Source organism: Vulpes vulpes, chromosome 5 (genome assembly GCF_048418805.1).
Source record: "Vulpes vulpes isolate BD-2025 chromosome 5, VulVul3, whole genome shotgun sequence".
Taxonomy (NCBI): Eukaryota; Metazoa; Chordata; class Mammalia; order Carnivora; family Canidae; genus Vulpes; species Vulpes vulpes.
In genome coordinates, this window is record NC_132784.1 from 39,960,531 (window position 1) to 39,988,062 (window position 27,532).

At 38.0% G+C, this 27,532-nt stretch overlaps 1 protein-coding gene across 10 annotated transcripts in view; it reads left to right on the forward strand.

The window, feature by feature from the left end:
• Positions 1-455: 455 nt before the first annotated feature.
• Positions 456-27,532, forward strand: part of WDR7 (WD repeat domain 7) — a 350,640-nt gene continuing 323,563 nt past the window's right edge. For 2 of the 10 annotated variants that reach the window (XM_025997661.2, XM_025997663.2), the window contains exons 1-5: positions 485-725; positions 14,390-14,469; positions 17,752-17,864; positions 21,669-21,840; positions 27,392-27,498. In XM_025997661.2, coding sequence (XP_025853446.2) covers positions 17,851-17,864; positions 21,669-21,840; positions 27,392-27,498 — 293 coding nt within the window. In that variant the 5' untranslated portion in view covers positions 485-725; positions 14,390-14,469; positions 17,752-17,850. Of the gene's footprint in view, positions 726-1,184; positions 1,233-14,143; positions 14,302-14,389; positions 14,470-17,751; positions 17,865-21,668; positions 21,841-27,391; positions 27,499-27,532 lie in introns of those variants that run through there. The other 8 variants (XM_072757945.1, XM_072757949.1, XM_072757951.1 and 5 more) reach the window with 8 other exon arrangements.

Here is a 27,532-nt window from a genome sequence, read left to right on the forward strand (position 1 = left end):
CACCGGGCTCTGCCGCCCACACTGAGCTTACATTCATCCCCTCTCCTCTGCAGGAATGTTGCACAAGGTCAGGCGTCCTGCAGCCTACAAGCCGAGTTCCTCTTCTGGCTCTCTGCATCGAGGTCAGAAGCAAACAGTCACCAAGTTCCAGAGCTCACACTTTGCAAGGGTCTGGACCGAGTCCCGGGGCAGAAGCGTAAACTTGCAACATCCTGGGGACACCTCCTCCACTTGCCCTTTCGCTCTTCCCTCCATCTTGGTCCTCCCAGCCTGGGCATTGGAGGCGGGACGCGAGCCTAGACCGCGTTTCCCACAACAAAGATGGCGAGCGCGCGCTCTTTGCCCACAGTCGACACCCTCGCCTGCGATCGGTCTCCTTGGTAACGCGGCTGGCTTCCCCGGCTCCAAGCCGAGGCCCGGCGAGTCTGGCCACGGGGCTCATTTCCCGCCCCCTCGTTTTTGCGACAGTTGCCGCGGAAGTCACGGCAGTCGGGTGTCAGCTGATTTACTGCCGCGGCGGCAACGGCACCTTGAAGCAGCCTCGCCGGGGAGACGCCGCCGGCCGGGCTCGCGGGGTGGGGGGGCGGTCGCCCCAGGGGTTCGCCCGCCGGGGATTGGAGCACCGCGGGTCGTCCGCGCCGTGCGTCCTCGTCTGCTCGGTCTTCGGCGGGGCGCCGCGGGTGGTGGCGCGGACAGCATCGCGGCTTGAGATGAAGCTGTGACAGGTGAGCGGGGCTCCCGCGGCGGGGTCAGGGGTCGGGGGTCAGGGGTCACGGGGTTCAGCCCGGGGGTCCTGGCGGGTCCTCGGTTCAGGTGACCCCGGCTTTGGGCTGGAGACGGGCTCGCCCAAGGAGCGAGGTGGTGTGTGATGAGTGGGTGGTTGGGGCAGCGCGGGCGGGGGGCGCCTCTCCTTACCTGTGCACGCTCCTCTCCCGTTTGCGCCCTTGCTAGGGGTGCTGGAGCCTCACCTGCGCGGTGCCCCCGCCGCCCCGCGGCCCTAGGACTTGGGTAAGGACACCTGCTCCTCCCCCGCCTCGCGGCCCCCGCGCCCGGGAAGCGCCCGCTTGGAGCCCCACTGCCCTGCCCGCGATTTAACAATTTGCTTCCATGTTTTCATTCACTCGCCTTGTCACGTTTTTTTCTTTTTCTTTCTTTCTTTCTTTCTTTTTTTTTTTTTTTTGCAGGTCCTAGGCATTATCTGTTGGTTCCCAACAGTCTGAAATTATTGGCAGGTTCGGTTGCATCTTAGCCTGGGCAGTGTGGATGCTGCGGGCTTGGGGATCCAGGGACAGGGGCCGCCTGCTCACCTGGTGACCCTTTGCCACGGGCTCTGTCCGACCCTTTCGGATGCTTATTATTACTCAGGTCGTTGTGCATAAGATGGGCAAGGATCGTAGGGGACATAAGAGAAATCGGGGTCTTTGACATTTTTGGCTTGGCCCGCGAGGTTTCTTGTTCTCTGAGCTACCGGTGACAGTGGACGTGGAGAGCAGTTTAAAGATTCAAAAAAATTGAAATGCCTTTTTCGACGAAGCCCAAGCCGCCTGGATTTTTGCATTGACGTGAACAGATCTTAGTCATTTCCAACCGGGAAACCCGACTAATATAAAAAGCGCAATGCCTCGTTTAATTTCGACCCGCGGTTATTATTGAGAATTTATTTATTTGCTTAGAGATCTGTCCTTATTTATTTATTTATTTTTAAATACTGTGGAGCTCTACTCAACAAAACTAGGCCATGCCTGTTAGTTTTTCTTATTGCCACCTGTATGCAGCTCGACCTCAAAAGATGTTGATGATTCGGTACATCAGAGGGACTGGGCTCTGCTTTATCTTGAGTATCATTGTGGGAACTTGACATTTCAAATGGTTAAGTCTTGTATCTTATAATTTCCTTCTGTTTTGATCTTGGATATAAGTTCTATTTTGAAGCAAAGTGTAAGTGGGGGTGGTTTATCTACGTAACAGGCTTAAGCATTGAAAACCTTAAAAGCACTGAACTTTTTGTGCCTTTGTCGCGATAAGGATAGGATAACATTTAGCTTCAGTAGTGTGCTCTGTGTTAGGTGGGAGTCCTTAAAGTTTGTTTTGGACCTCAGGTGAAGAGGATTGAATTAATTTTTCCTCAGTTCAGTGGTCATTATTGACCAGGGTGTGTCTCCTGATTTTTGTTGTTTTTTGTTTTGTATTCATTGTGTTTTATTTCCAATTCCCACTCCATTCCTTTGATCATCAATACATGGGAAAAAACATTTTAACATGTGTGATGTGTATCCTTTATGTGTGTGTTGTGTGTTATTAAATGTATATTGTTTTGGGTACCCACATTTTTTATTTTTAGAGATAGGCTGTATTTTATGTGTTGTATATTATATACTATCTATGCTGTATAATATTGTGTATTGAATTTTGTTTCTCTCCCTACCATGTTTTAAAGATCTGACTGCTGCACAGTGTTTCAGAGAGTATATCTGTTATGGGTTTCCATCTACTCTCCTATTTGCGGATGCCCATTTTACCTTTATTTTCCTACTGCTACAGATGATGGTATAACAAATATACCTCCAAGACCTCTGTGATGCTTTCTTTGAGATATATATCCAGAAATGTGACTTCTGGATCATAGGGCGTTCATATATTTTATTGAAGAACTGCTAGATTGTGTTCTAGAACAAATTGCTATGGTCTGTACTCCTGCAGGCAATTCATGGGGGGTTTCGGTGTCCTTGCATCTTCATTGTTACTTTGTATTATCCAGTGTCCTAGTTTTTCCACACTAATTGATACAAAGTAAAATCTCATTTTAAATGGCATTTCACTATTAGGAGTTTGAGCATTTCTTCATGTACATTTTATCTTTTTGGTTTTCCCTCTTGTAAAACTGTTCACCCTTTGCCCATTTTTGAGGTTTCATTTCTGCTTGATCTGCAGTCAGTCTTGTATTTCCTAGATACTAGTCTTTTAAATATGTAAGTATCCCTGTTTCTATTCTGCCATTTGTCTGTAACATTTTTCATGATGTGCTTCATTGAACAGAGATCTTCAATTTTGATGCAGTCAGATTAAAAAAATTGCCTTATGGTTTGTGCTTTGGGGGTTGTAAGAAGTCTTTCCTCAAATTCTATGTCATAATGTTACTTTTGTGTTTTACTAACTTCATGGTTTTCCTTGAAATGTATAGGGCTTTAGTGTATCCAGAGTCTTTTTATATGTCACAAGGAAGAGATTCAGTTTATTTTCCATGTAGTGTTCCCGTTTTCCTAGTGGCATTCTCTCCTTTCCCCTTAGGTAAGATGCTACACTTATTGTGTATCAAGTTCTCATACTTTGAGCACTGTATTCTGTTCCTTTGGTTTATTTGTTTGCTCTTGCTTTAATACCATGTGGTTTTCACACAATGGCTTTGTATTAATTTTTTCCCTGTGTGAATAATTCTTCCCATTTTATTTTATTTTATTTTATTTATTCTTTTTCTTTCTTTTTTTTTAAAATAAATTTATTTTTTATTGGTGTTCCCCATTTTATTTTAGCTGGAGTTTGAAATAATTATAGATCACAGGAAGTTGCAAAGATCTGCAGAGAGGCCTGGTTTCCCCCAAGGGTACAAGGGGTACATTTTTAATAATGTCACCCAGTTTCCTCCAATGGTTACGTTTTATCCAACTAGGTGCAGTGCAATAGCTAAACCCAGAAATTGACTTTTGGTACAATGCCTGAGTGTGGCTCCATGGCATTTTAGCATCTGTGTAGATAGATACCTGTAATCATCACTGCAGTCAAGATAGAGAACTGTTCCATCATTGTGAAGATCTCCTTCCTAGTATACCTTTTTAGTCACATCCATCTCCCTTCAATCCCTAACCTCTGCTCACTAATCAGTTTTCCATCTCTAGAATTCTATCTGTACAGGAGTGCTATATAAATGGAATTACACAACATATGACTTTTTTGAGATTGAGATTCATCCAAATTGTTGCATGAGATGATTTTTGAGATTCATCCAAATTGTTGCATAATTTGGGTAGTATTCCATGGTATATGTATACTGCAGTTTGTGTAACCATTCACTGGGACACTGAGGCTAGGCTGTTTCTAGCTTTTGGCTATTACAAGTAAAGCTGCAATGAACATTCTTGTACAATTTTTGTGTATGTGTGGATACAAAGTTTCACATTTTCTGGGATAAATGCCTTGGAACAGGGTTGCTGGGTGGTATGATAAGTGTAGGTTTACTTTGTGAAGAAACTGCCAAACTGTTTTCTAGAGTGGCTGCATTATTTTATATTCCCACCAGCAATGAGAGATTGAGTTTCTTTGTATCCTTGCCAGCATTTGGTATTATCACTGTACTTTTATTTTAGCTGTTTAGGTGTGTAGTGATATCTCATTGTGGTCTTCATTTGCCCCCCACTCACCCAATGGCTACTAATGTTAAGTATCTGGTAGGGCAAGTTCTCCATTCTTTGCCCATTTTCAAAGTTGGTTTAGCTATTTTTTTCCTTATTTTTTTTTAAAAAAATACAGTTTGCCAAACTATAGTATAATTGGTTTAGCTATTTGTAGATTTTTACTCTTTTCTATATGTTTTAGAGCTAGAGTTTCTAAAAACAACACAACTAGAATTTCGATAGAGGATGCATTGAATATATAGATTTATTTTGGGGAGAATTGACATCCATGTAATACTAGGTGATCTTATCCAAGAACATTAAATGGTCCTCTGTTTATGATTGAGCAGAATTTTTTTTGTCATTTAAAAAAATACTGTGATGGGGACACCTGCGTGGCTTGGCGGTTAACATCTGCCTTCGGCCCAGGGCGTGATCCCAGAGTCCCAGAATCGGGTCCCACATCGGGTTTCCTGCATAGAGCCTGCTTCTCCCTCTGCCTGTGTCTCTGCCTCTCTCTCTCTCTCTCTGTCTTATCATGAATAAATAAATAAAATCTTTGAAAAAATATGGTGACTAGATACTATTTTAAAGTAAATTATTGTAGATAAAAGTGTAACTGATTTTCATATATTGATTTTATCTTTGTTGTGTTCTGCTAGACAGAGATCAAAATTCATAGTATAAATCTGGAAATAATTTTAGTATTTGTAGCATTAGGCTTGGAACTAGATAGCACCTTTATTCATGGTTTATCTGTTACGTTTCTCTGTGACACTTGTCTCTTTGTTGGGACAAATGATTAAAGTATGGGGTTAGTGAGGTTCATAGGTTCTGTTTCCATTTTGTCCCCTTCATTATTTCACTTTATACAGAGTTTATAGTCTTAGCTCTATGTATGCCAGTGATCGTAGACAGAACCAACTGAGAGTTTTCTTATGGCCCAGAGAAATCCTGTCATCAATAAGAGGACACCTTATGTTCCTACTTACAGATACTATGATTATGATGTCAATTTAGAATCTGAACTCTGTGCATGTGGTTCATCTAATTACTTAAAGCTACTTTGCTGGTGAGAGCACAAAACATTTTGTTGGAAGGAAAAGCCCTACATCATGACTGCGTTTAGAAAGTCCTGTCCAAGTGGAATTTTTCTACTAAAATATATACTATATTGATGAAATATTAAATACTTTAAGTAAAATTAGGCATCTTTTCCAAAATGTGTTGGTGATGTTTAATGAACAGGTAGGGTCCTCTCGCCCCCGCTAAAGTTTCTTAGGTTGGTGGGGGTCAGAAAATGATGGAAGGACAAAATGTTAGGGCAGTAGTGAGTAGTTGAGGGCAGAAGAAATTTCTGAAGTGCCAAGGGTTTTTTTTGTAGGCTCTTTTAAAATAGAAAATTACTGGAAATGCATAGCTTTTTAAACCAGTCTTCCATTCAGCTTAGCAGTTGTAACTTATGACCTTTCAAGCTTACCAAAGGTATTTTACTAGTGTTTTGCACATTCATATTTCTCCCTAAATGTTGGTAGTTAATATATGTCAGTGATAACAGATAGATAAGAGTGTGCCAGTTACCTTCTGTTCTCACATTCAAGTTATTTATTTGGCTGTCTTCCTTAAGGGCTCGTCTTTTCTCTAAACATTTCAAATACAAACAAACAATAAAAACCACCATTAGGGGGAGTGAAAAGTTCACACTAATAAAATATCACTTTACTTAGTTTAAGAAACAGTTTTGTGACTCATTAACAGGCCTTTGTGAGTGTAGTAGTGATTAAAGTAAACCATGTCAGCTAATTAGCTGCATAGGTTCTATGGTATGTCTGGCTTCCTTTATATCACAGATAGGATAAAAGAGGCTACAGCATAGGAACAATTTGCAGCTGGCAAAAAACTGTGTTAGGGATTTGATTAGGGAGACTTGTCGACATTATTATAGAAAAAGTAATTGATAAGCAGCTCTTTTGTGAAATCCAAAGCATGTAAAATCAAGATGGATTTTAATTTGCAGCTTTTTAAACAACCAAAATAAACGTACATTATTCAGTACTTTGTTCACTTATTCAACAAATAGTTGGGTGCCTTGCTCTGTGGGAGAAATTCTAGGCACTGGAAATACAGTATAGAACAAAATAAAGCTAAATCATCACCTTCATGGAGCTTGTGTTAATAGTGGGAAAGCCAGATGAGAAATAAGCAAAACCGTTGGTGTGTTAAAGGGTTCTAAGTGCTCTGGAGAAATGCAATAGAATATGGTGGGGGTGGTCGATTTTGTGATTTATGGTGGTCAGGAAAGGCCTCCCTGAGACGAAGAAGAAATTGTAGCAGAAACCTGAAGGGGGTGAGGGTGTGCACAATGAAGACTTGTGGGACACTGAGATAAGACTGCCTGATGAAGAAAACCAAGAACCATAGTGGAGGAAAAGAAAGCAAGGGCGAGAACAGCAGCCTCACTTGTGTTGGCTAGGCAGTTGTGTAGTTTGGCTTTTACAATGGGTGAGACAGTAAGTCACAGGAAGAATTCTGAGTAGCTTTGTGTTATGATGTTATTATTATTTTTTAAAAATAGTGTCATTTTGCATGCTTCGTTGAGTTTGTAAGGGGGCAAGGTTAGAAACGGAGACCAGTTAAGAGGCTGTTGTATTGTCCATGCTGGGAGTTGCTAGCGATTTGGAATGGGGTGGTCATTGTTGAGGTGTGGAGGAGTCTTTGGGTTCTGGATATAATATTCTTCAGAGGTATTATTGTCAGTAGAGTTTTCTGATGGATTGGGATATGGGATGTGTGTGAGAGAAGAATCAAAAATGATTCTAGGATTTTGGCCTGTGAAGCTGTAAGAATGGAGTTGGTGTTAACTGAGATGGTGAAGATTGTGGGAGAGGCAGGTTTGGGGAAGAAGACCAGGGACTCGCCCTTGAACAGGTCAAGTTTGAGAAGCTGATTAGCTATCTGGAGGGACTTGTTGAGTAGGAAGCTGGATTGGTGAATTTGAAGTCAGAAGAGAGCCCTAAGCTATAAATTGGGAATTGTTGGGGCGCCTGGGTGGCTCAGCGGTTGAATGTCTGTCTTTGGCTCGGGGTGTGATCCTGGGGTTCCAGGATCGAACCCTGCATTGGACTTCCTGCGCGGAGCCTGCTTCTCCCTTGGCCTGTGTCTCTCTGAGTCTCTCATGAATAAATAAAATCTTTAAAAAAAATTGGGGATTGTTAACATCTAGTTGGTATTTAAGCTATGAGGCTTGGTAAAAGGAAGGGAAGGAGAGTTGCCAGGAAAGAAGCCTAAGGACAAAGCTCTTGGTTTGCCAACATTTAAAGGTTGAAAACGAGGAAGGCTAAAGCTAAAGATGGAGACTGAAGCTACAGATATATCAGGAAAGCGTGAAGATCTGGGGGGCAAGAGAAGTATCTCTGGGAAGAAGTATGAACTGTGCCAAATGCTGCTGGTAGAAAGATGAGGGTTAGGACTTGACACTGGATTTGGTAATGGGGAAGTCCTGGTGACCTTGTCAGGAGCATTTTTGTGACAGGCACAACACTTTGCTGTAGCCTCTCGAGAAGGGGGATGTTACAGAGGAGGACAGTCTGACTTGGAAGGAGGTTACATACTTCCTTGAGCTTTGCAACCAGTAAATGGAGGGGCTGGGTTAGTCCCTACGCAGTAGGACTGTTGAATCTTTGTACTTACCCAGCCTACCTTACGGATCCCCAGAATACTGTGACATTCCAACTTCCAGTATGGGAAAACATGTTTGTTTCTATTTCTGGGTAGTTAATTTATGAGCAATGAGAAACTTCAGTGCTCAATTTAGTTTTGACAGCAAAGTGAGGGAAACAAGTCGGAATAATGGGAGATGCAGATGAGATTCGGGGTGTGTAGGTCGAAGTTGATTCTACCAAATGGGGCCTGTTTTCCCTGAAGTGTATGGGCTCGATGGGCATTGTTTGCTTTCAGCTTAATCATTAACACTTGAAACTGAGGCCGGTTGGTGATAGAGCATAAGTTGAATTCAGACATCCTGATGGCAGCTGTAGAAATTTAGAACATGACTCATGCCTCAAAGTCTATGAATCATTTAAAAAATTGTGATATATTTTTTGACCAGATAGCTTTACAGTTCTTCAAAACCTGACTCTCATGTGCTCAGGGCTGTTTTGCAATAAGAAATAAGTGTAGTCTTCTGTTGCCATCTGCTCATTGCACATGTCCTTTTGAAACGGTATATTGGAATTCCCCTTAAAAAAGCTGGTCCTTAAGTGTCCTGTTCATTGGGGATTTTCTTGCCACTCAGATAATAACGTGTGATCTTGTCAAGTGAGGGACAAGCTTAATGTTCAGAAGGTCGTGTCCCTCACAACTCTAATTCCGGAAACCTTTTGTTCTGAGTGAGCAGCTCAGTGATTTCTTCAGTACGTTTTATGGTCTTGCTATCTTACTGCATTACAGTAAATAGTCTTTATGATCGGATTCAGTTTTTTCCAGTCTTTAGTAAATTGGTAACAAAGCATAGCACAACGAAAATTCATAATCTTAATGATCACTTCCTTCGTCATGTTATATTGTGAATTTGACTTGAACACACCCTCTTCTGACAAATGATGGAGGAATATTCTGAGAATCTTTACAGACTCTTCTTTCTTTTATTGTAACTGTGACAAGGGACTACTTAGCATGTAGTCCCTGTTACATTCCCCGTGGGAAGGTGGGTAGTGTAGCCCTACTCTTGTTTATGTGTGCCCATTCTCTTGAGAGAGGATTTGAGTTTGTTGTTGTCTTTAAGTCTCAGGGGCACAGGAAGTACACCTAGTGAGATGATATTGACTCTTATGAAAATGCCTGCGTTCCTGGGATAGAAATACATCTTGATTTTTGCATTTGAGAGTTTAAAAAGTGATGCTGGGAAATTAACAGTGATCTCATACTAGGTTTTCATGTATTATCCTGTTTTATAACTTTTAGAAATCACATGGGATATGATACTAATGTCACCTGGGATATTGTAGAATAGGATGGTCTTATCAGAATCACTACATAGGTTATTGATAGCTTTAATGGGGAAAAAATAGAGGGGAAATATCTGGCAGTCAGTACCTTAATCGAATGGTATAGGACAGTGTGATGTACATTCCTCCTGTGGTGATGTAGTGTGAGGCATACAAGATCACTTATGAGGTATTCTCACCAAAAGTTTTATGTGAGCCTAATGATGCCTTTAGATCCAAATACCAGTTTACTGGCACATTAGAGATAGAGAAACAAGGTAAATGTCATCATAAAAAAATCACATAAATCTAAAACGTGTAACATTTTATAAGTAATTGATTTTGTTTTGTTTTTTAAAGTTAAAATGAAAAAATAAGTTGGGACTACTCTAGAACTAAAGACTAAAGAGAAATAACCACATTTGATGCATACAACTTGAATGTTTACTAGTTTAAAACAGTAACTTGGTATCAAGTTACAAAAGACATTTTTAGACAGTTGAAGTAATTTGAATATGGACTGGATAGTAGGTGCTATTAGAGAATTATTATGGTGTTGATAATGGTGATTGTGATAATGGTATTGTGTTTATGAAGAAAAATGCTCTTTATTTTTTAGCTCTATATTTTATTCAGTGGCAAATTGTCATGATGTGCATAGGTTATTTTCAAGTGGATTAGCAAAATACTATGTATATATGTACATGTATATACAAATAACAAGGGAAATATGGCATTTGTTGAGTGATCTTTATACTATTTTTGAACCTTTTATACATTTGAAATTTTTCATAATAAAAAGTTGGGAGTCATAAGAGGACGAAAATAAATTTTGTCCTAAATTTTTTATTAAAAGAACATTAAATAGTCCAGATCTAATTAAACACAGGGATGTAAGATCTTCCCTTGTTCCTTGAATTCTTCTTTGGCTTTCTAGGATCTTATATATATTAAGCAGCGGAAAGCTGAAAAAAAAAAGAAGAGAATAATTGCAAGAGAACTGAACCAGAAGCTGAAGGGAGAGAGTTGAGTAATCGATTAGCAAGTGACCAGCCATGTCAAACTAGCAGCCTTATTAGACTGTAAGGACCGAATAAGATGGTTGGATTTAGAGGGAATGGAAAGAATAGGTGTCAACAGTCCATTAATATCAAAGCATTCTCTCTTTCCTCAGGTCTTTCCAGGGGATCGCTTCTCTCTAGTGCTGGAGAGTTCTGCCTTGGAGTGTCACATTAGAGAAATTGTTGATCTCTTACTGCAGAGGGAGATTTTAAGATTCTTAGATCTTGTTTGAAGATAGAGACTCAATTACATGAGGGCTTTTGTAGTAAGGAAATGGAAATAGTCAAAGACCATAGGTTTCAAAATGTTTATATAGATACATATATAGCCTCCTTGTGAAGCCCACAATTGGAGTGTATTTTATACACTGCACCACACCTTTTTCTCCACTATGTATTTTAGAGATTATTTTATATCTCATACAGCAGTGTTTCATTGTAAGGCTCTATCATATTTCTAATTGATGAATATTAAAGTTTTTTCTATCCTTTAAAAATTATAGAAAATTGTAAACACACACAAGTAGACTAATGTAATGAATCCTCTTAATGCTAAAAAGAGCTTCAGCCCTTATTTTAATAGCCTGAGTTCTCTGATGAGCAGACTTGGAGATGGAGATAAGTACTCCGGTTTATTAGGGAGTACTTTGGTATCAACAACCCAGGAGGGGTGCCTGGGTTGCTCAGATGGTTAAGATTCCGAGTCAGTTTCGATTTTGGCTCAGGTCATGATCTCAGGCTACATGCTCAGTAGGGAGTCAGCTTGGGATTCCTCCCCTCTCCCCAGCCACCCCATGCTACTCCAGCTCACATTTGTGCTTTCTCCCTCCCTCAAAAACAAACCCAAAAACTACACACAAAAAGTGAAAGCAACCCCACAAACCCATCCCTCACACTTATGATCCTGTTTCATCTTCATCCCTTTAAACATCTTACTTATATGCCCCATTTTCTTTCTCTCTCCCCTGTGTTCTGCTGAGCCCAGACATCATATCATTTTATGAATACCACACTTCTCTTTGAGTAACCTGATTTGGTAAAACACATTGATTAACCAGGCTACTGGAGAATGATGTTTTCTGGTATAGGGAAGTTTGCAGTAAATGAAGATGATAGAGAATAGGGAAGAAAGAGTAGGGGCGCTTGGTTGGCTAAGTAGATAAAGCATGCAACTCTTGATCTCAGAGTTGAGTTCAAGCCTATGTTGGGCATAGAGCCTACTTAAACAAATGTAGGATCCCTGGGTGGCTCAGTGGTTTAGAGCCTGCCTTCCGCCCAGTGCGTGATCCTGGAGTCCTGGGATCGAGTACCACATCGGGCTCCCTGCATGGAGCCTGCTTCTCCCTCTGCCTGTGTCTCTGCCTCTTTCTCTCTGTCTCTCGTGAATAAATAAATAAAATCTATAAAAAAAAAAAGTGAAGAGTCTTTTATTAGGAATCAGGAGGTCTGTATATGCCTTTGAGCTTTGAGATCAGTTTGCCATGTGATTTTGAGAGAATTACCAATGGACCTAAATACCACCAAAATACAAACTGTTAGATAGTAAATCGGCTATATCCTCTCCATTTTTAAATTAGGAAGCCTTTTTTTTCTTCTTCTTCTTCTTTTTTTTTTTTTTTTGCCAACTATAAAAGCTTTTCTTTTACGGTAGCTTCAACGTCAAAAACAAGCAAAGCCAGGAGATAGACCCACATTTCATCAACTTTCAATGACTTGGTTTACTGATATAGGCAAAGGGTGATTGCATTTTTACTGCTCCTGTGGACACGTTCTGTTGAATTCTCCGCTGCCATTTTATGAAAATGTTTTCTGAGTTCTAATTTCTCAGACCAGATGATGCATCTGTTCCCCTTTTGCTTCATTTATGCTATCACTTCCCTTCCTCCTCTTATGCTTGTTTCCTCCCTCTTCTCACTCTGTTTTAGAAAGTAATAGTCACATGTCTTTTTCTTGCCTCTGCCCTTACACATTGTGTTAAACTCCATGATTTACTATTTTTCTTCATTGTCTTGTATTTTCTTTTTCTTTTAAAACTCATAATTTTAGTTAAGCTTCTTATCTCTGTGCACCCAGGCTAATTGTGGTAGCATCATATTTGTTTCCCTGTCTGCAGTGTGTTGTCCATGTTAATCCGAACTTTATACAATGCCAGTTTTAGCATGTCACTTCTCTATTTAGAGATCTACTTATGAGACCACTAAGTCTCTTTAGTCTGATCCTGCTCAAGACTAATGTGAAACCTTGTAGTATCTTCTTCCTTCTCAAAACCTATAGTTAGTAAATTCTAGTTAAGTGTGAAATAATTTGTCTCATTTATTAGAATCTGAATGGATGACTTCACTGGGTATCTGTATCATAATAGTGCTAATCCTTTATAGAGGGCTTTTAATATTTCAAAATGCCTTTTTTCTATTGTCCTTATAGTAACTTTGTATAAAACCTATATCAAAATCCATATTGCATCTTTATCAACTTTGTGTGCTGAACACCGAAACCTATCTATTGTATCTCTAAAAGAACTCTCATATTCATCTCATTATTGCCATTTTCACCACTACTACCTTGTATTATATATTTATTAAAGATATCCTATATGGCAGACATTATGTTAATAAACATTATGTGGTGAATACACAGTTGTGGCTCTTGATCTTAGGGAACATGAGCATATAGAGGAGCAGGGCAGAGTAGTAGTTGTTCATTAAACAAAAAAGCACAGAAATTAAGTGATGAGAGATTGTGATAAATTTTAGTACTATCGTTTCCTTCCTTCTCTCTCTCTCTCTCTCTCTCTCTCTCTCTCTCTCTTTTTTTTTTTTTTTAAGATTTATTTATTTGAGAGAGAGAGAAAGAGCATGAGTAGGGGCAAGGGGCAGAGGACCCTGGGATTGCGACCTGAGCCGAAAGCAGGCACTTAACCCACTGAGCCTACCCAGGTGCTCCTCAGTGCCATCATTGCTTACCAGCAATACTGTGGTAGCCCCGCTGGTCATCAAACCCAGAGTTTTATCCCTAGCCATTGTATTGCAGCTACAGTGATCTGAAAAACAAATTCAGATTTAAAACACTTGACCTTTTTCCTATTTCTGTCAAGTTAACTCCAAATTCCTTCATACGGCTTATCAAGTCCTTTATGATTTGGTGCATATTTACCTGTTATTTCTTGTCTCCTCATTCAACCTTTGTGCTCTGAATGCCAACTCTACTATTTTCACTGTCGAGAAAGAATTGAGCTCCCTTACCTATGGGATTTAAAATATGTGATTTCCTGAACCTCTTCCTGGGTTAATTCCTACTCAGTCTCACCATTATTTCTTCCAAGAATCCTTCCTGGATCTGTGAAAGTACAGGTTAGGATATCTATCTTTTGTGTCTCCACAGGTCTTGAGATTTTTCCTCTATCACATTCTGTGGTAATTAATTGTTTGCTTCCATGTGTGTAAGTCCCACTGGGTAGTTGAGTTGTGTCTATTTTATCTACTGCTGTAATGCTATGCTATGAGCACAGAATGAAAACTTGGAAAATGCTGTTTAAAATGTATACTAATTATTGTTATTATGAGACAGAATTTAATTTGAAAGCTATTTTAGTATCATGTAGGAATTTGTAGCATTACTTCTAATAAAGTCGTGCAGAACTGAATTATCATATTTGCAGATAATAGAATTGTGTCTGACAAGCATATACAGTAGTTTTTTTATCTTATAGCAGAAAGTCATTGAAAGATCATAACCTTACTAAAAATCCAAGTTTATTAAATATGAAATGACAGTGCTGGAAGAAGCCAGTGAATGTGGAAGAAGAATGTGAAGAAGTAGCAAAGTCTGTGTTTTTAAAAAATATTTACAAGCATCTGCCATGTGCAGGTATTGCACTAGTTGTATTACATGTATGGTTTCTCTCCGTCATTAGGACAGCTTTCTTAAAGAGGATATTATTGTCCATCATTTACAGATGGGGAAGCCGAGACCCAGAGGGGCAACTTTGTCAAGATTCCATAGAAGAGCCAGGATTTGAATACAGTTCTTCTGATTGTGAGTTCAGTGTTCTTTCAATTATGATTATTTTTATTGTTGTTGACTGAAGTATAATTGTATTTCTCTACAGAACTGAGAAATAGAGGAAGTACAGTGAAATAGAGAAATACATGAAATTAAAGCAACCAAAAGAGATGACTTAGAGGTAAAAATTAAGAACCCTGCCCTTTTAAATTTATTTTTAAAGATTTTACTTATTTATCCATGAGAGACACAGAGAGAGAGGCAGAGACACAGGCAGAGGGAGAAGCAGGCTCCATGCAGGGAGCCTGATGTGGGACTCGATCCCAGGACCCCAGGATCGTGCCCTGAGCCAAAGCAGACAGACCCTCAACCACTGAGCCACTCAGGTGCCCCAAGAGCTCTGCTCTTACAATTTTAGTTTTATTTTTTTTTTGACTTCAGAAGGATTCAGAATTAATTTTATAAATAACTCTTGGGGTGAAAACTAAGCCTTAAAAATGATATGATCAAAGACATGATTATTGGCAAAATGAGAAGTAGAATCTAGAACTCCTGATATTTGACTGTAAAGCTTGATCAGTTAAAAATTTTTATTTAGGGACGGCTGGGTGGACTCAGTGGTTGTTGAGTGTCTGCCTTCGGCTCAGGATGTGATCCTGGAGTTCCCGGATCGAGTCCCACATCTGGCTCCCTGCAGGAAGCCTGCTTCTCCCTCTGTCTGTGTCTCTGCCTCTCTGTGTGTGTATGTGTCATGGATAAATAAATCTTAAAATTTTTTTTTAAATTTAATAGCCAGTCTCTAAAAGTAATTTTTTTAAAAAAAGATTTTATTTATTTATTCATGAGAGACACAGAGAGAGAGAGAGAGAGAGAGAGAGAGAAGCAGATGGAGAAGCAGGCTCCATGCTGAGAGCCTGATGTGGGAGTCAATCCCGGGTCTCCAGGATCACGCCCTGGGCCAAAGGCAGGCGCTAAACCGCTGAGCCACCTGGGGATCCCCTCTAAATGTAATTTTAAGCCAGATTTTGTTTTTTTAAAGATTTTATTTATTTATTCATGAGAGACAGAGAGAGGCAGAGACATAGAGGGAAAAGCAGGCTCCTCTAAGGGAGCCAGATGTGGGACTGATCCCTGGCCCGGGATCACACCCTGAGCTGAAGGTGGACACCTGGGACCAAGACCAGAGCCGAAGGCAGATGCTCAATCACTGAGCAACCCAGGCACCCCTACATCTTTTTTTTTTTTTTTTCATTCTGAAATTCAAGTTAGGATTTTATAGTCTCAAACTATCATGAATAGAATGTGTTTGTTGTGTATGCTATAGGGAATTGTAAGCTCTTAAGAAAAATTAATATGATCTTATAATAATTTGTGTCAATAGAGAATATGTTACTATCCCCTAAAAAAGTTTTTCAAAGTTAAAGATATTCATACATTAGGCACATGTCCACTTTAGTATATGGCTTTTAGTTTTATTTATATATATATGTATATAATACACCTTACAGTGTTTCTTCCTCCTTGCATGAGTAGATATGTTAGTATTTTTAACATAAACTACTTTTTTTGTTTTCTCTTCCTAGTAATTCACTTTTTTAAAAAAAGTTTTTATTTAAATGTCAGTTAACATACAGTGTAATGTAAGTTTTAGATATACAATATAGTGATTCAACACTTCCCAGTATCACCCAGTGCTCATCACAAATATGGTCCTTAGTTCTCATCAGCTATTTCACCCATCTCCCCACCCGCCTCTGTCTGATAACCATCAGTTTGTTCTCTATTAAACTTTTTGTTTTCTAGAAGAAAAGTGGTACTCTCTTAGAAAAGTGATAGGAAGAATTCAGAACCTTTCAGGAGAGAGCCACAAAATTGTTTGATTTTGATTTGATTTTTCTCTGTTGGTTAACTTTGTTGGACCAGGTTACATTGATTTATTTTATGAAATAAGAGTGTGACATCTCATTAAGAAGCTACATGTGCTATTTTGACCTTACATACTTTTAAGAAGTAAGATTACTTTTATTTACTTTTTAAAAAGATTTTATTTGAGAGATAGAGAGCAAGAGAGCACAAGTGGGGGGAGAGGCAGAGGGAGAGGGAGAAGCAGGCTCCCTGCTGAGTGTGGGGCTTGATCCCAAGACCCCCAGGGTCATAACCTGAGCTGAAGGCAGATGCTTAACTGACTGAGCCACCCAGGCGCCCCAAGTAAGATTGCTTTTAGAGTACACTTTTGCATTAGTAATATTTCATTGAAATTAGATGGGTCAGTGATCCCCAAATTGATAAATGAATTTGATGCAGCTCTAGTCATAATCTCATCAGGCTTTTCTGCAGACATTTACAAGCTGATTTTTAAATTTGTATGGAAGTTAAGAGAACCTAGAATATCCAAAGGAATCTTCAGAGTAAGAACAAGCATATTTCAGCGCTGAAAAGAAATACTGGTATGTTCTTCTGGTGAGGAAATTTCTTGAATTCTCATAAATTAAGCAAGACTAGTTTTTATATATTGGATTTATATAAAACTGAACTATACATACATTGTACAGTGAGCTATCTAAACCATCTAGGTTCATCTTTCACATGTTGTTTAGCTAATGATGAATTTTAATTATCTTCTGCTGGTGTTGGAAGGTGTCTGGCCATAGATGATGGTTGTATTTATTTCCTTGTCTTCATCTCACCTCCAACAAAGCCCCCCTTCCTTTCTAGGAGTCTTAACATTTTTCCTTTATGTAATTGTCATGCTTCTTACTACGTCACGTATTCCAGGGAGTTATTCTTACAAACTTGGGGGAGTAGTTACCTGAGTGTGCAGTGAGGAAGATCATATATTTATGTGTAATAAAACTTAGAAATTGTGGCCTTAAAGTTGTAGAAGTTTATTTTCCCTACATAACAAAATGTCTAGTGTAGAGTTAGAGAAGTGTTGGAAAGGCTTAGCAATCCTATTTTTGAACTCACACAGTAAGGATGTCTCCTTGTCTGGCAAGAGATAGCAGAGCCACTGTCAAAATGTCCTTGACAGTCTTTTCTGCCTCCAACTTTTGAACATTTCCCCAAGCCCATTTCTCCACAGTCTTCCCCCAACTTTGATTTAATACTCTCCTATCTAGGAGGTTTTAATATCAAGTGTATTCTGAGACCCAGGAGTACAAATCTACTTCTTCACCTGAATCCTGTAAATAAGACTTTGCCTCCCTCCACTCCAGTTGCCCCAGCCATGATCTGAAAGTATATTTTCCTTTTTTTTTTCCGATACCATCTTCCTGTTGGTCACCAAGCCCTTTTGATTAATTATTGTTTATTTAGAAATTGATTCTGCTTATTCTGCATTTGATGGAACTACCCTAATCCCAGCAGCAAGACACATCAATAACAACTACTGATTGTGATTCCCACTACAGTTTCATGTTTCATTTCAGGTATTCTTTATGATTATTTATCTTTTAAATATTTCACTTAACAAATACTTTCTATTTAGATTTTTTTATATACCAATCAAGAAGTAGCACTGTGAATAATTTAAAGACCATTGACAAGGGTATGTATATCTATGGGTCAGGACAGATTAGTTTTTACCATCTACTTTCCTTTGAAATATAGCAGTGAATTTTGGAATCTGGTTTCTGCCACCCCCGCCCCCAACATAAGACATAAGATGGTGACTTCTTACCTTGGTTAGACCGACTTCTCACGTATTCCTTAGATAAGCAGTTAACTAGCTGATGTAATGTCTCCTGGAAAAGATATAGTGAAGTTCTTTACCATTATTTCCTTTTTTTTTTTTTTAAAGATTTTATTTATTTATTCATGAGACAGAGAGAGAGAGAGAGAGAGAGAGAGATAAAGAGGCAGAGACCCAGGCAGAGGGAGAAGCAGGCTCCATGCAGGGAGCCCGACGTGGGACTCAATCCCGGGTCTCCAGGATCACGCCCTGGGCCAAAGGCAGGCGCTAAACCGCTGAGCCACCTGGGGACCCCTACTTTACCATTATTTCCTAAGGGAGAATTGCTTTTTGGGTAATGAGTTAATTTTAGGTTATGTTCTTTTATTTTTTATTTTTTGTAAAGATTTTATTTACTTATTTGAGAGAGTGAGTGTGAGTGAGTGGGGGAGGGAGCAGAAGGAGGAGAAACAAACTCCATGCCCATCAGGGAGCCCACACAGGCCTTGATCCCAGGGTCCCAGGGTCCCAGGATCATGACCTGAGCCACCCAGGTGCTCCAGGTTATGTTCTTTTAAAAGCATACGTCCCTGTTATGGATTGAATTGTATTCCCCTAAAATTCATATGTTGAAATTTTGACCTTCAGGACCTCAGAATGTGACCTCATTTGGAAATAGGGTTTTTTTATGGAGGTATTCAAGTTAAAATGAGGTCATCAGGGTAGGTTTTAATCCAGTATAACTGATGTCCTTATTAAAAAGGGGAAACTTGGAGACAGATGTGCACACGGGGGAATGCCATGTGAGCATGGATGGAGATGGCCTTCTACAGTCAAGGAGAGGGGCCTGGAATAGATCCTTCCCTTCATAGCCAATCCTACCTATACCTGACTTCTGATTTTTAGCCTCAAGAACTGTGAGACAATATATTCTGTGGTTTAAGCTGTTCAGTTTGTGTGCACTGCAACCCTAGGAAACTAATACAGTTCTTTATGAAAATCCTTCATTGCCCTTAATGAGAATTCCTCTCAGATTCTGGTTGACTGTTAGGTCTTGATTTTGGGGAGGATGCTGGGGATTTGCTTTTTATCTAAATCTTTGTAATTATTTTAGCTTCTGGAGAAGTTGAATTAGAGACTGATGATGTGTTTTCTAATGATGTAGTATATACCTTTATCATGTTATGGATGATTATTTTCTCATGTTTTAAGGGCTGTAAAATGCATTCTTTTTCTAGGTTTTCTTGAGTTGCCTTGTCACTTGAATATCAGAATGTTTTTTCGTGTTGCACCAGAGCTGGCCCATCTCCACATAGCACGCATATTCCTTAGTACTGAATCTCTATATTTGCATTTTCTTTAAGCAAATCAGTATGCATTGAATATGAGTCCTCAAATATCTAGAGAAATAGTGTTCTTTCCAGATTTCATCATACTGTCTTCAATGTTGTGATCTTACTTAATTGAGAGAAGTCTTGGGGTGATATGATTTATTTATTTAAATATTTTATGTATTCATGAGAGACACAGAGAGAGAGAGAGTGGGGGAGAGAGAGGCAGAGAGAGAAGCAGGCTCCTCGCATGTAGCCTGATGTGGGACTCGATCCTGGGACTGGGATCACACCCTGAGCCAAAGGGTGATGCTCAACCACTGAGCCACCCACGCATCCCTAATTTAATACTGAATGTTGTCACCATGGAAAAATGAACTACTTCCAGATTGCTTTTTAGGAAAAGTCATTGTTGGGTATCTTTTTTTAGCCAGGAACATGCTCTACCAGATTTATTAAAATTGCTTTAGTGTTTTGCTTCATTTCCTAATATCAAATAGAAATATGCAAAAAAGAAATATGGAAATAATTGTGTCATGGTAGCCTATGAAATAGTGAACATGATAAATAGAAAGTGAACTTGGAATTTTTTTCCTTAAATGCATACTTTATACTAGTAGGCAAAAGATGAAGTTTTGGGGCATATAAACTGATGAAAGTCATGTAGTCTCATAAAAAAATTTAAGTAATACAGATTTTTAGATTTTTTTACTTGCCTCATTTTCTTTCCAGTAACTTTTTGTTTGTTTGTTTTTAAGCAAGAGAGAGCACACATCCATGAGGGAGGGAAGGAGCTGAGGAAGAGGGAGAGAGAGAATCCTAAGCAGGCTCCACGGCAGAGCAAGGCTCCATCTCAGGACCCTGAGATCATGACCTGAGCCAAAATGAAGAGTGGGACGTTTAACTGGCTGAGCCACCCAGGCACCCCATTCAGTGACTATTCTTTAAAAGCGATTTTAGTGGTTTTTGTTGTTGTTTTTTTTTTTTTTTTTTAAAGTGTAGGTAATAGTTTAAAGAAGAGTCTTGCTGGAAGCAGCTAGCAATAAGACCATGGCTATTAGACTAGTTTCCTTCGTAGAAAATGGTTTTTTTCTTTAAGTGTTTCTGGAAACTATGGGACAGTCTTAGCATCCTAAAGAGTCTATAGGTATACACATATCATTTGTTGTCACTTAAAAATTTGGGGCAGAAAAAAATCACTACAGTGACCATTACTGATTGACCATGTCAAGCCTATAGGTGACCCCGTAGTGTTGCATAAGATCTGGTAGTCTTGGGACAATTGGATGGCTCAATGGTTGAACATCTGCCTTTGGCTCAGGGCATGATCCTGGAGTCCCAGGATTGAGTCCCACATCGGGCTCCCTGCATGGAGCCTGCTTCTCCCTCTGCCTGTGTCTCTGCCTCTCTCTCTGTGTGTCTCATGATTAAATAAATAAAATCTTTAAAAACCAAAAAGTTCTGGCAGTCTCTGTGGAACCCTTTGATTATTCCAGGGTTATTCCAGAATCTTCATTTCTCTTTGACTTCTCTGAACCTATATTTAGTTTTTAGCCACACAGTTTATAACACTTAAATCTGGTTGTTTCACCAACTAGATCTTGCTTTTGTCATATGAAGGAATAATTCCTTGTATTTGTTCTCTCCTGCAAAAGGTGTATTCCCATATACACTTAAAGAGAAATCCTTTTCCCCTCAAGTTTCAGAATTTACAATAAAAGACATTCATGATCTTGAGACATAATAGGTTGTGGTAAATATAGTTGAATGAGTTTCCCACTGAACATACTCTTTTTAATGTTTAGCACACTATGCTGAGTTTTTCTTGGACATTGCCATCTGTTATTGGTTTGGAGACCTAACAAATTTATAGACCTTACTTGTCATTGGTAGCATAGCAGAGTGAATAAAATAGGTTCTGTAGTCAGGCTGCCCGGGGTTTGATTGGATTCCATTATTTCACTTTTCACCTTGTGACTTTCTGACTCACAGTCTTTATTTGTGAGAGAGGTGTGACCATAGTACTTACTGCGTGATTTATGGTGAGAATTAAGATTTTAATTAGATTTTTACATATATAAAATGAGATTTTAGGTATTTACATATATGGGTGTCATATATAATGTTCGGGAGAATTCTTGGTATTCAGGAAGTTTAAGTTGGATTCATAATACAAATGTATGTTTTAGAAGGAAATGTAATATTTGACCTTATTCTTATAACATTTCCAGGTTTGAAAACACAATGGCAGGAAATAGCCTTGTCCTACCCATTGTTCTTTGGGGTCGCAAAGCACCAACACATTGCATCTCAGCAGTACTTTTAACAGATGATGGGACCACAATTGTAACTGGATGTCATGATGGACAAATATGCCTCTGGGATCTTTCAGTAGAATTGGAAGTGAGTATCTGAAATGCCTATTGTATTTTTTAGCTACAAAGAGCTTCTTAATAGAAAACAGTAGTCCCAGAGTAACACTTGGTGTCATAATATATTTTCTGTGAAATCTGTTTTGACTCAAATTACTATTACGCAGGTTGATAATTTGTATTATTCATCAGGATTGACTTCTGCTGGTTTTTGGCTATTTTCAGTGGTTATATCTACCCTTACACTTAAGGTTTTTCAAAAGATGTTTATCCAGACTGAAGGAAGTTTCCAAAGGTACTAAAAATAGTTTTGAACATTTATACCTGCTAATGTGAATGTCTTGAAGAGGGCAAAACTTTTTATAAAGCATAAATTTGATTGTGTTTATTGCTGAATGTGGAGTGCACAGTGTGTTGTGCTGTTAGGCCTTCTCAGTGGACAAACTAGGGAAATAGGAATTGGGAATACACACAGACACACATACACACATACACGCACTACACACTAAGACCTCCAATTCTAACAACACCTCAGGGTTTATTCTCCTTTTCCCCCCATATTTTTAATCTTCCTCTCTGATATTTTCCCCAGGGATTTTTCTGTAAAGGGTAACAGAAAGTGGGGTGGTAGCTAGCCTGGAATATAGGACAAGCAAATTGATTTTTTAAGTAATTTTTTTTTGTTACAGCCTTATTGAGATAAAATTCACATACTATATGATTTGCTCATTTAAAGAAATTGTGTGCGACTATATATATACGCGTGTATATATATCCATATATATGGAATCTAAAAATATGTACGTATATTTTTAAAAAATGAAGCTCATAGTGAACAGATTGGAGGTTGCCAGAGGTGGGGGTGGGATTGGGAGAAATGGTTGAGCTGTTTTTGTTTTTTGTTTTTAGTTTAAGTTAATTGAATTTAAAAAATAAAGTGTACATTACCATAGTCAAATTTATAACATTTTCATTACATCAGAAATACCCCCTGTACTCTTTAGCTATCATTCCCAATACCCCCATTTCCTCCCAAGGCAACCACTAATCTGTTTTCTATTTCTTTTTACAATGTGCAATATATGTGTGGATGTTAATTTGATATGATAAATATATCAAATTAATATCCCAAATATAACTCCTCTATAGGTTGGGCTGTTCTGGGCATTTCATATGTATGGAATGATAATGTGGGTTTTTTGTGGCTGGCTCTTTTTACTTATTATAATATTTTCAAAGTTCATCTGTATTGTAGCATGTAACAATACTTCATTTTTTTTTACATGGCCAAATATTCCTTTATATGGGTATACTAAATTTATCAATTAATGGGCATTTGGGTTGTTTGTACTTTGGCCATACAGAATCATGCTGCTATGCATATTTGTGTTTGAGTTTTAGTGTGGACATCTGTGTTTGTTGCTCTTTGGTATACACCTAGGCATGGAACAGCTAGAATGGGAAAAATGACACTTGAATGACATGTAAGGCCTGGGTATACATGTTGGAAAGTGGCTGGAAAGAAGTGCCATAGAATGTGATATACCCTGAGGATTGATAGCGAACTAAATGTAAATCAGCAGTGTAGCCATGACAAGAAAAAAAAAAAATCACATGTTGTTATATCAAATATGTTATATAAAATATCACAAGTGATTATAAACAATAAGACTCAGGAGAGCTTAGAAACAATTTTTTCACTAACTTTGTTGCATAGATTTTACTAGAGTGTTATATTTATTTAAGTTCAAGTAAGAGGGATAAAACTGGGGAGAGTGAGAAGTATTGGGGAGGTGGTAGTGGGGCTAGGAGAGAAATATATCTTTTGAAAGATATTAAGAGAATTGGACTATTTATCCATTGGGAAAGAAAGCTAAATAAAAGTCGGCTTGGTTATTATTGTCTTTGGAATATGTGGAGTGTCTTTAGTATTATACTTTGTAGTAGCTATTTATGCCTATGAAGGACCAATAAGACCTTTTTCTGAAGTTCTGGTATCTTTTCCTTTTTTAGGAAAGGATTAAAAACTGTAGCTAAAATTTTTGCCATCCATATCTTGATTTCCTTTATTCTATGCAAAAGGGCACCCTGGTCTAACATGGTAGTAAAATGTCTGGAGGAAATTGCAGAGGTAATGTATACAACCTAGTGAGCACTTAAATGGTGATAAGAGTAGAGGAGGAACTTATCGATGCAGACACCATCTCTTACAAGCAATGTTTGTAAAAAGCTTCCATTACCCACAAAGTTACAGGATATAATGAGACTGGTTCCTATCTTCTTGAAACTTTCGTTCTATCAGGGAAACAGATCTATGCAGAGAATAGTATCAGCCATGCTATTGAAGAAAGAAGTAAAAGTAAGAGCTTGACCTTTGGAGATGGGCAAACTTGGCTTGAATCTTGGCTGTTCTAGTATCCAGCTGTGTGACTTTGCGCAGTTTACTTAACCATTTTGTGTCTAGGTCTTGCCACATTTAAAATATGGTGTACCACCCACGGTTGTGGTAAGGATTCTGTGAAGGAATGCATATTAAGCAGTTATCACAGTGCTTGCACATAAGGATTTATTTAATGAACAAATCTCGGGTAGTAGAAAGGGAAAAAAAGGTACAAGGAGATTAAAAAAAAAAAAGTGTTGAATGATGGCTGACTATAGAATGAACTAGTCTCAAGGTCCCAGGTTAGAATGTGGGTGTTACTGTTTACTCTTTAGAACACACACATCACATATTTTCATTCTGATCATCTTGCCTTGCCTCTGATAACTTGGTAATTGTCACTTTTGAACTCTGTGGTCTTGAGGGGAGGGATGGTCTTCATGAATTGGTTGAACAGATTATTTTTATTTTATTTATTTTTTTAAAGATTATTTATTCATGAGAGACACAGAGGGAGAGAGAGAGAGGCAGAGACACAGGCAGAGGGAGAAGCAGGCTCCCTGTGGGGAGCCTGATGTCAGACTTGATCCTGGGTCTCCAGCATCAGGTCCCGGGCTGAAGGTGGCGCTAAACCGCTGAGCCACCCGGGCTGCCCTGAACAGATTATTTTATGATTATTTCTTTGTACTGATTATGTGCAAAATGTCTGGTTAATAACTGTGATGTAACAAATTTTTGTGGAATATGGTGAAATATAAAGAGATATAAAATATAAATATAATTTACCATATATTTTCTCTTTGATTATATTAATACTTATTTTCTCTTGTAGTTTCCTGATGCTAAGTCTTTATAGTTGTGATTTAGTATTGATAATAGGCATAGATATATTTTAAATATATTTTTGGTTGCTCTGCTTGGCATTTAGTGGTCATTCAGAGCAATTTCTTAAAGCCATCTTTTTCTTTCTTTAAACTCTAGAAAACTTCTATTTAATGAATAAGTTTCTGTTCATTAAAGGAACATGTTGATTTATGAAAATATCTTAAACTTTTCTTTTTAGCTAACTTTGTACTTATGAAGATACAGTAAAAAATACAGTTTCATTTACATAATTTTTTCTTTTATCTGACGGTGGGTGGCAAAGCCATATATTCTAGTTTTATTTTACAAATGTTCATTGCCAGTACTTAGAAAAACAATTGCTTTTTAGTATTTTGACTTGTTTACTGTGACTGTGCTGTATTTACTTTTGGCTCCAGTAGAGTCTTTTTCTAGATTTTTCTAGATTTCTTGTGTGCAAGGGTCAACTGTATTTTATTCTTTTTGATTCTATTGTGTGATTTTCTCAATTTCTCCTTTAGACATTTTGTTGTTTAGCATATTTTGTTTGGATATTTTGTTGTTAGTGTATTTTGTTGTTAGTGTATAGAAATGCAATTGAATTTTGTATGTTTATTTTATATCCTGCAACTTTACTGAATTTGTTATTCTAGCAGTCTCTTGGTGGAATCTTTAGGATATGTAGGATCATGTCATCTGTAAACAGAGAAAATTTTACTTTTGTCTTTCTGATTTGGGTGCCTTTTATTTATTTTTCTTGCCTAATTGCTCTGGCTTAGACTTTCAATACTATGTTGAATAGCAGTAGCAGGAGTGAATATTTCTGTCTTGTTCCTGATCTTAGAGGAAAGGCTTTTAGCTTTTCCCTGTTGAGTATGATTTTAGCTGTGAGCTTGTCATATATAGTCTTTATAAAGTTGGGATATATTCCTTCTATATTCATTTTGTTGAGAGTTTTTAATTATGAAAGGATACTGAATTTTGTCAAAAGTTTTATTGCCTCTATTAAGATGATCATGTGCTGTTTATACTTCATTCAAATATTTTTATTTTTCTAGATGATGGTGGAAGTAAAGTCTAGTTCTAGTTGTAATGGCTGAAAGTGGAATTTTCCAACAAAGTTATATACATTTGAAGTAAAACTATTGGTAAAGTTGATTTTCTTGGAAGAAATTACAGAATTGACCAAGAGCATAGTTTTAAGTGGAAGATTATTGAATCTCTATATGGAGGTGGAGTTAGGTGTATGAGAAAATTTTGGCTGTATGGGAAAACTTTCCAAGCCCATTCTAACTATAAACTAATTGATTCTTAAATAATTAGAATAAAAATTTAGCCTTTGAGGGAAAAAATGCATATTATGTAACTAAGCAAAAAAAAAAAAGATTGAAATTTTCTTAATTGTAATTACGCAAAAGATGACTAAAATGCATTTTATTTGGAAAATCTCTTCAGTTGTTACATACCAGAACTGTAGAACAATACCAGTAGTACTCTTTCATGGAACATTTAATTTTGAGCAGTTTAGCTTTACTAATAAATTGGGATAAATTGTTTGCAAAATGGGCACCAGGATAGGTATAAGGGGATTTTGTCATATTCTATTCTCTTAACTGGATATTGAGTATGTGGCTATTTAATATATTCTTTATATCTTATATATTATAAATTTTATTTGTGTGTATTAAATATTTAATTGAAAAATATATCCTGAAATAACCTAAGGCCCTGAAGCCTGAAGTAATAACATGCCATTTGGTACAAAGTAGATAAATTTGGGGACTGATTGCCAGACTATTTTAGAATAGTGGTTATTAAGCCATTCTTTCTTGTAAGGCACTATGTTACTAAATCATTAGTCTGTGAAAGTCATTCTTCATTCTTGATAGTTAATGTTTCTATCAGCATTTGGGAGGGTGCCCGTCCTCTCTTTTTTTGAGTTTTGAGTGTGTTAATCTAGACTCTAGATATGTTTTCAGGTCAATGAACATGTTATTTAAAAAATAAGTGGTGCTAAATTGTTTTGTTACTAAGTCATTCTTAATCTGATTCTTCTGTACACTGTAATTTAGTGCTGAAGACTGCCCTCGTTTGACTTCTAACTCTGTCACTCTCTGTATGTGTTGGGCCAATAGTGTTACCTGTTGCTTTTCCAATTTTGACTTCAGAACCATCTATCTGGTAGTGTGATTCTGAGCATTAAATGGATGGGGATTGCTGTTGCGTTGCTCTCAGTTTTTGGTGTTCTGAGCAGGTCTTCTCAAATCTGTCTATATATTTATATTGAAAATTCACAGGATTCCTAAAAATTAGTTTTTAAAAATTTGGTACTTATATCAACATATATGTGTATTTCTAGGTTAATCCTCGAGCACTGTTGTTTGGTCACACAGCCTCAATCACCTGTTTGTCTAAAGCTTGTGCTTCTAGTGACAAACAGTATATTGTGAGTGCATCTGAAAGTGGGTAAGTATTTTCTTATTTACTTTTTTCCTCGTAA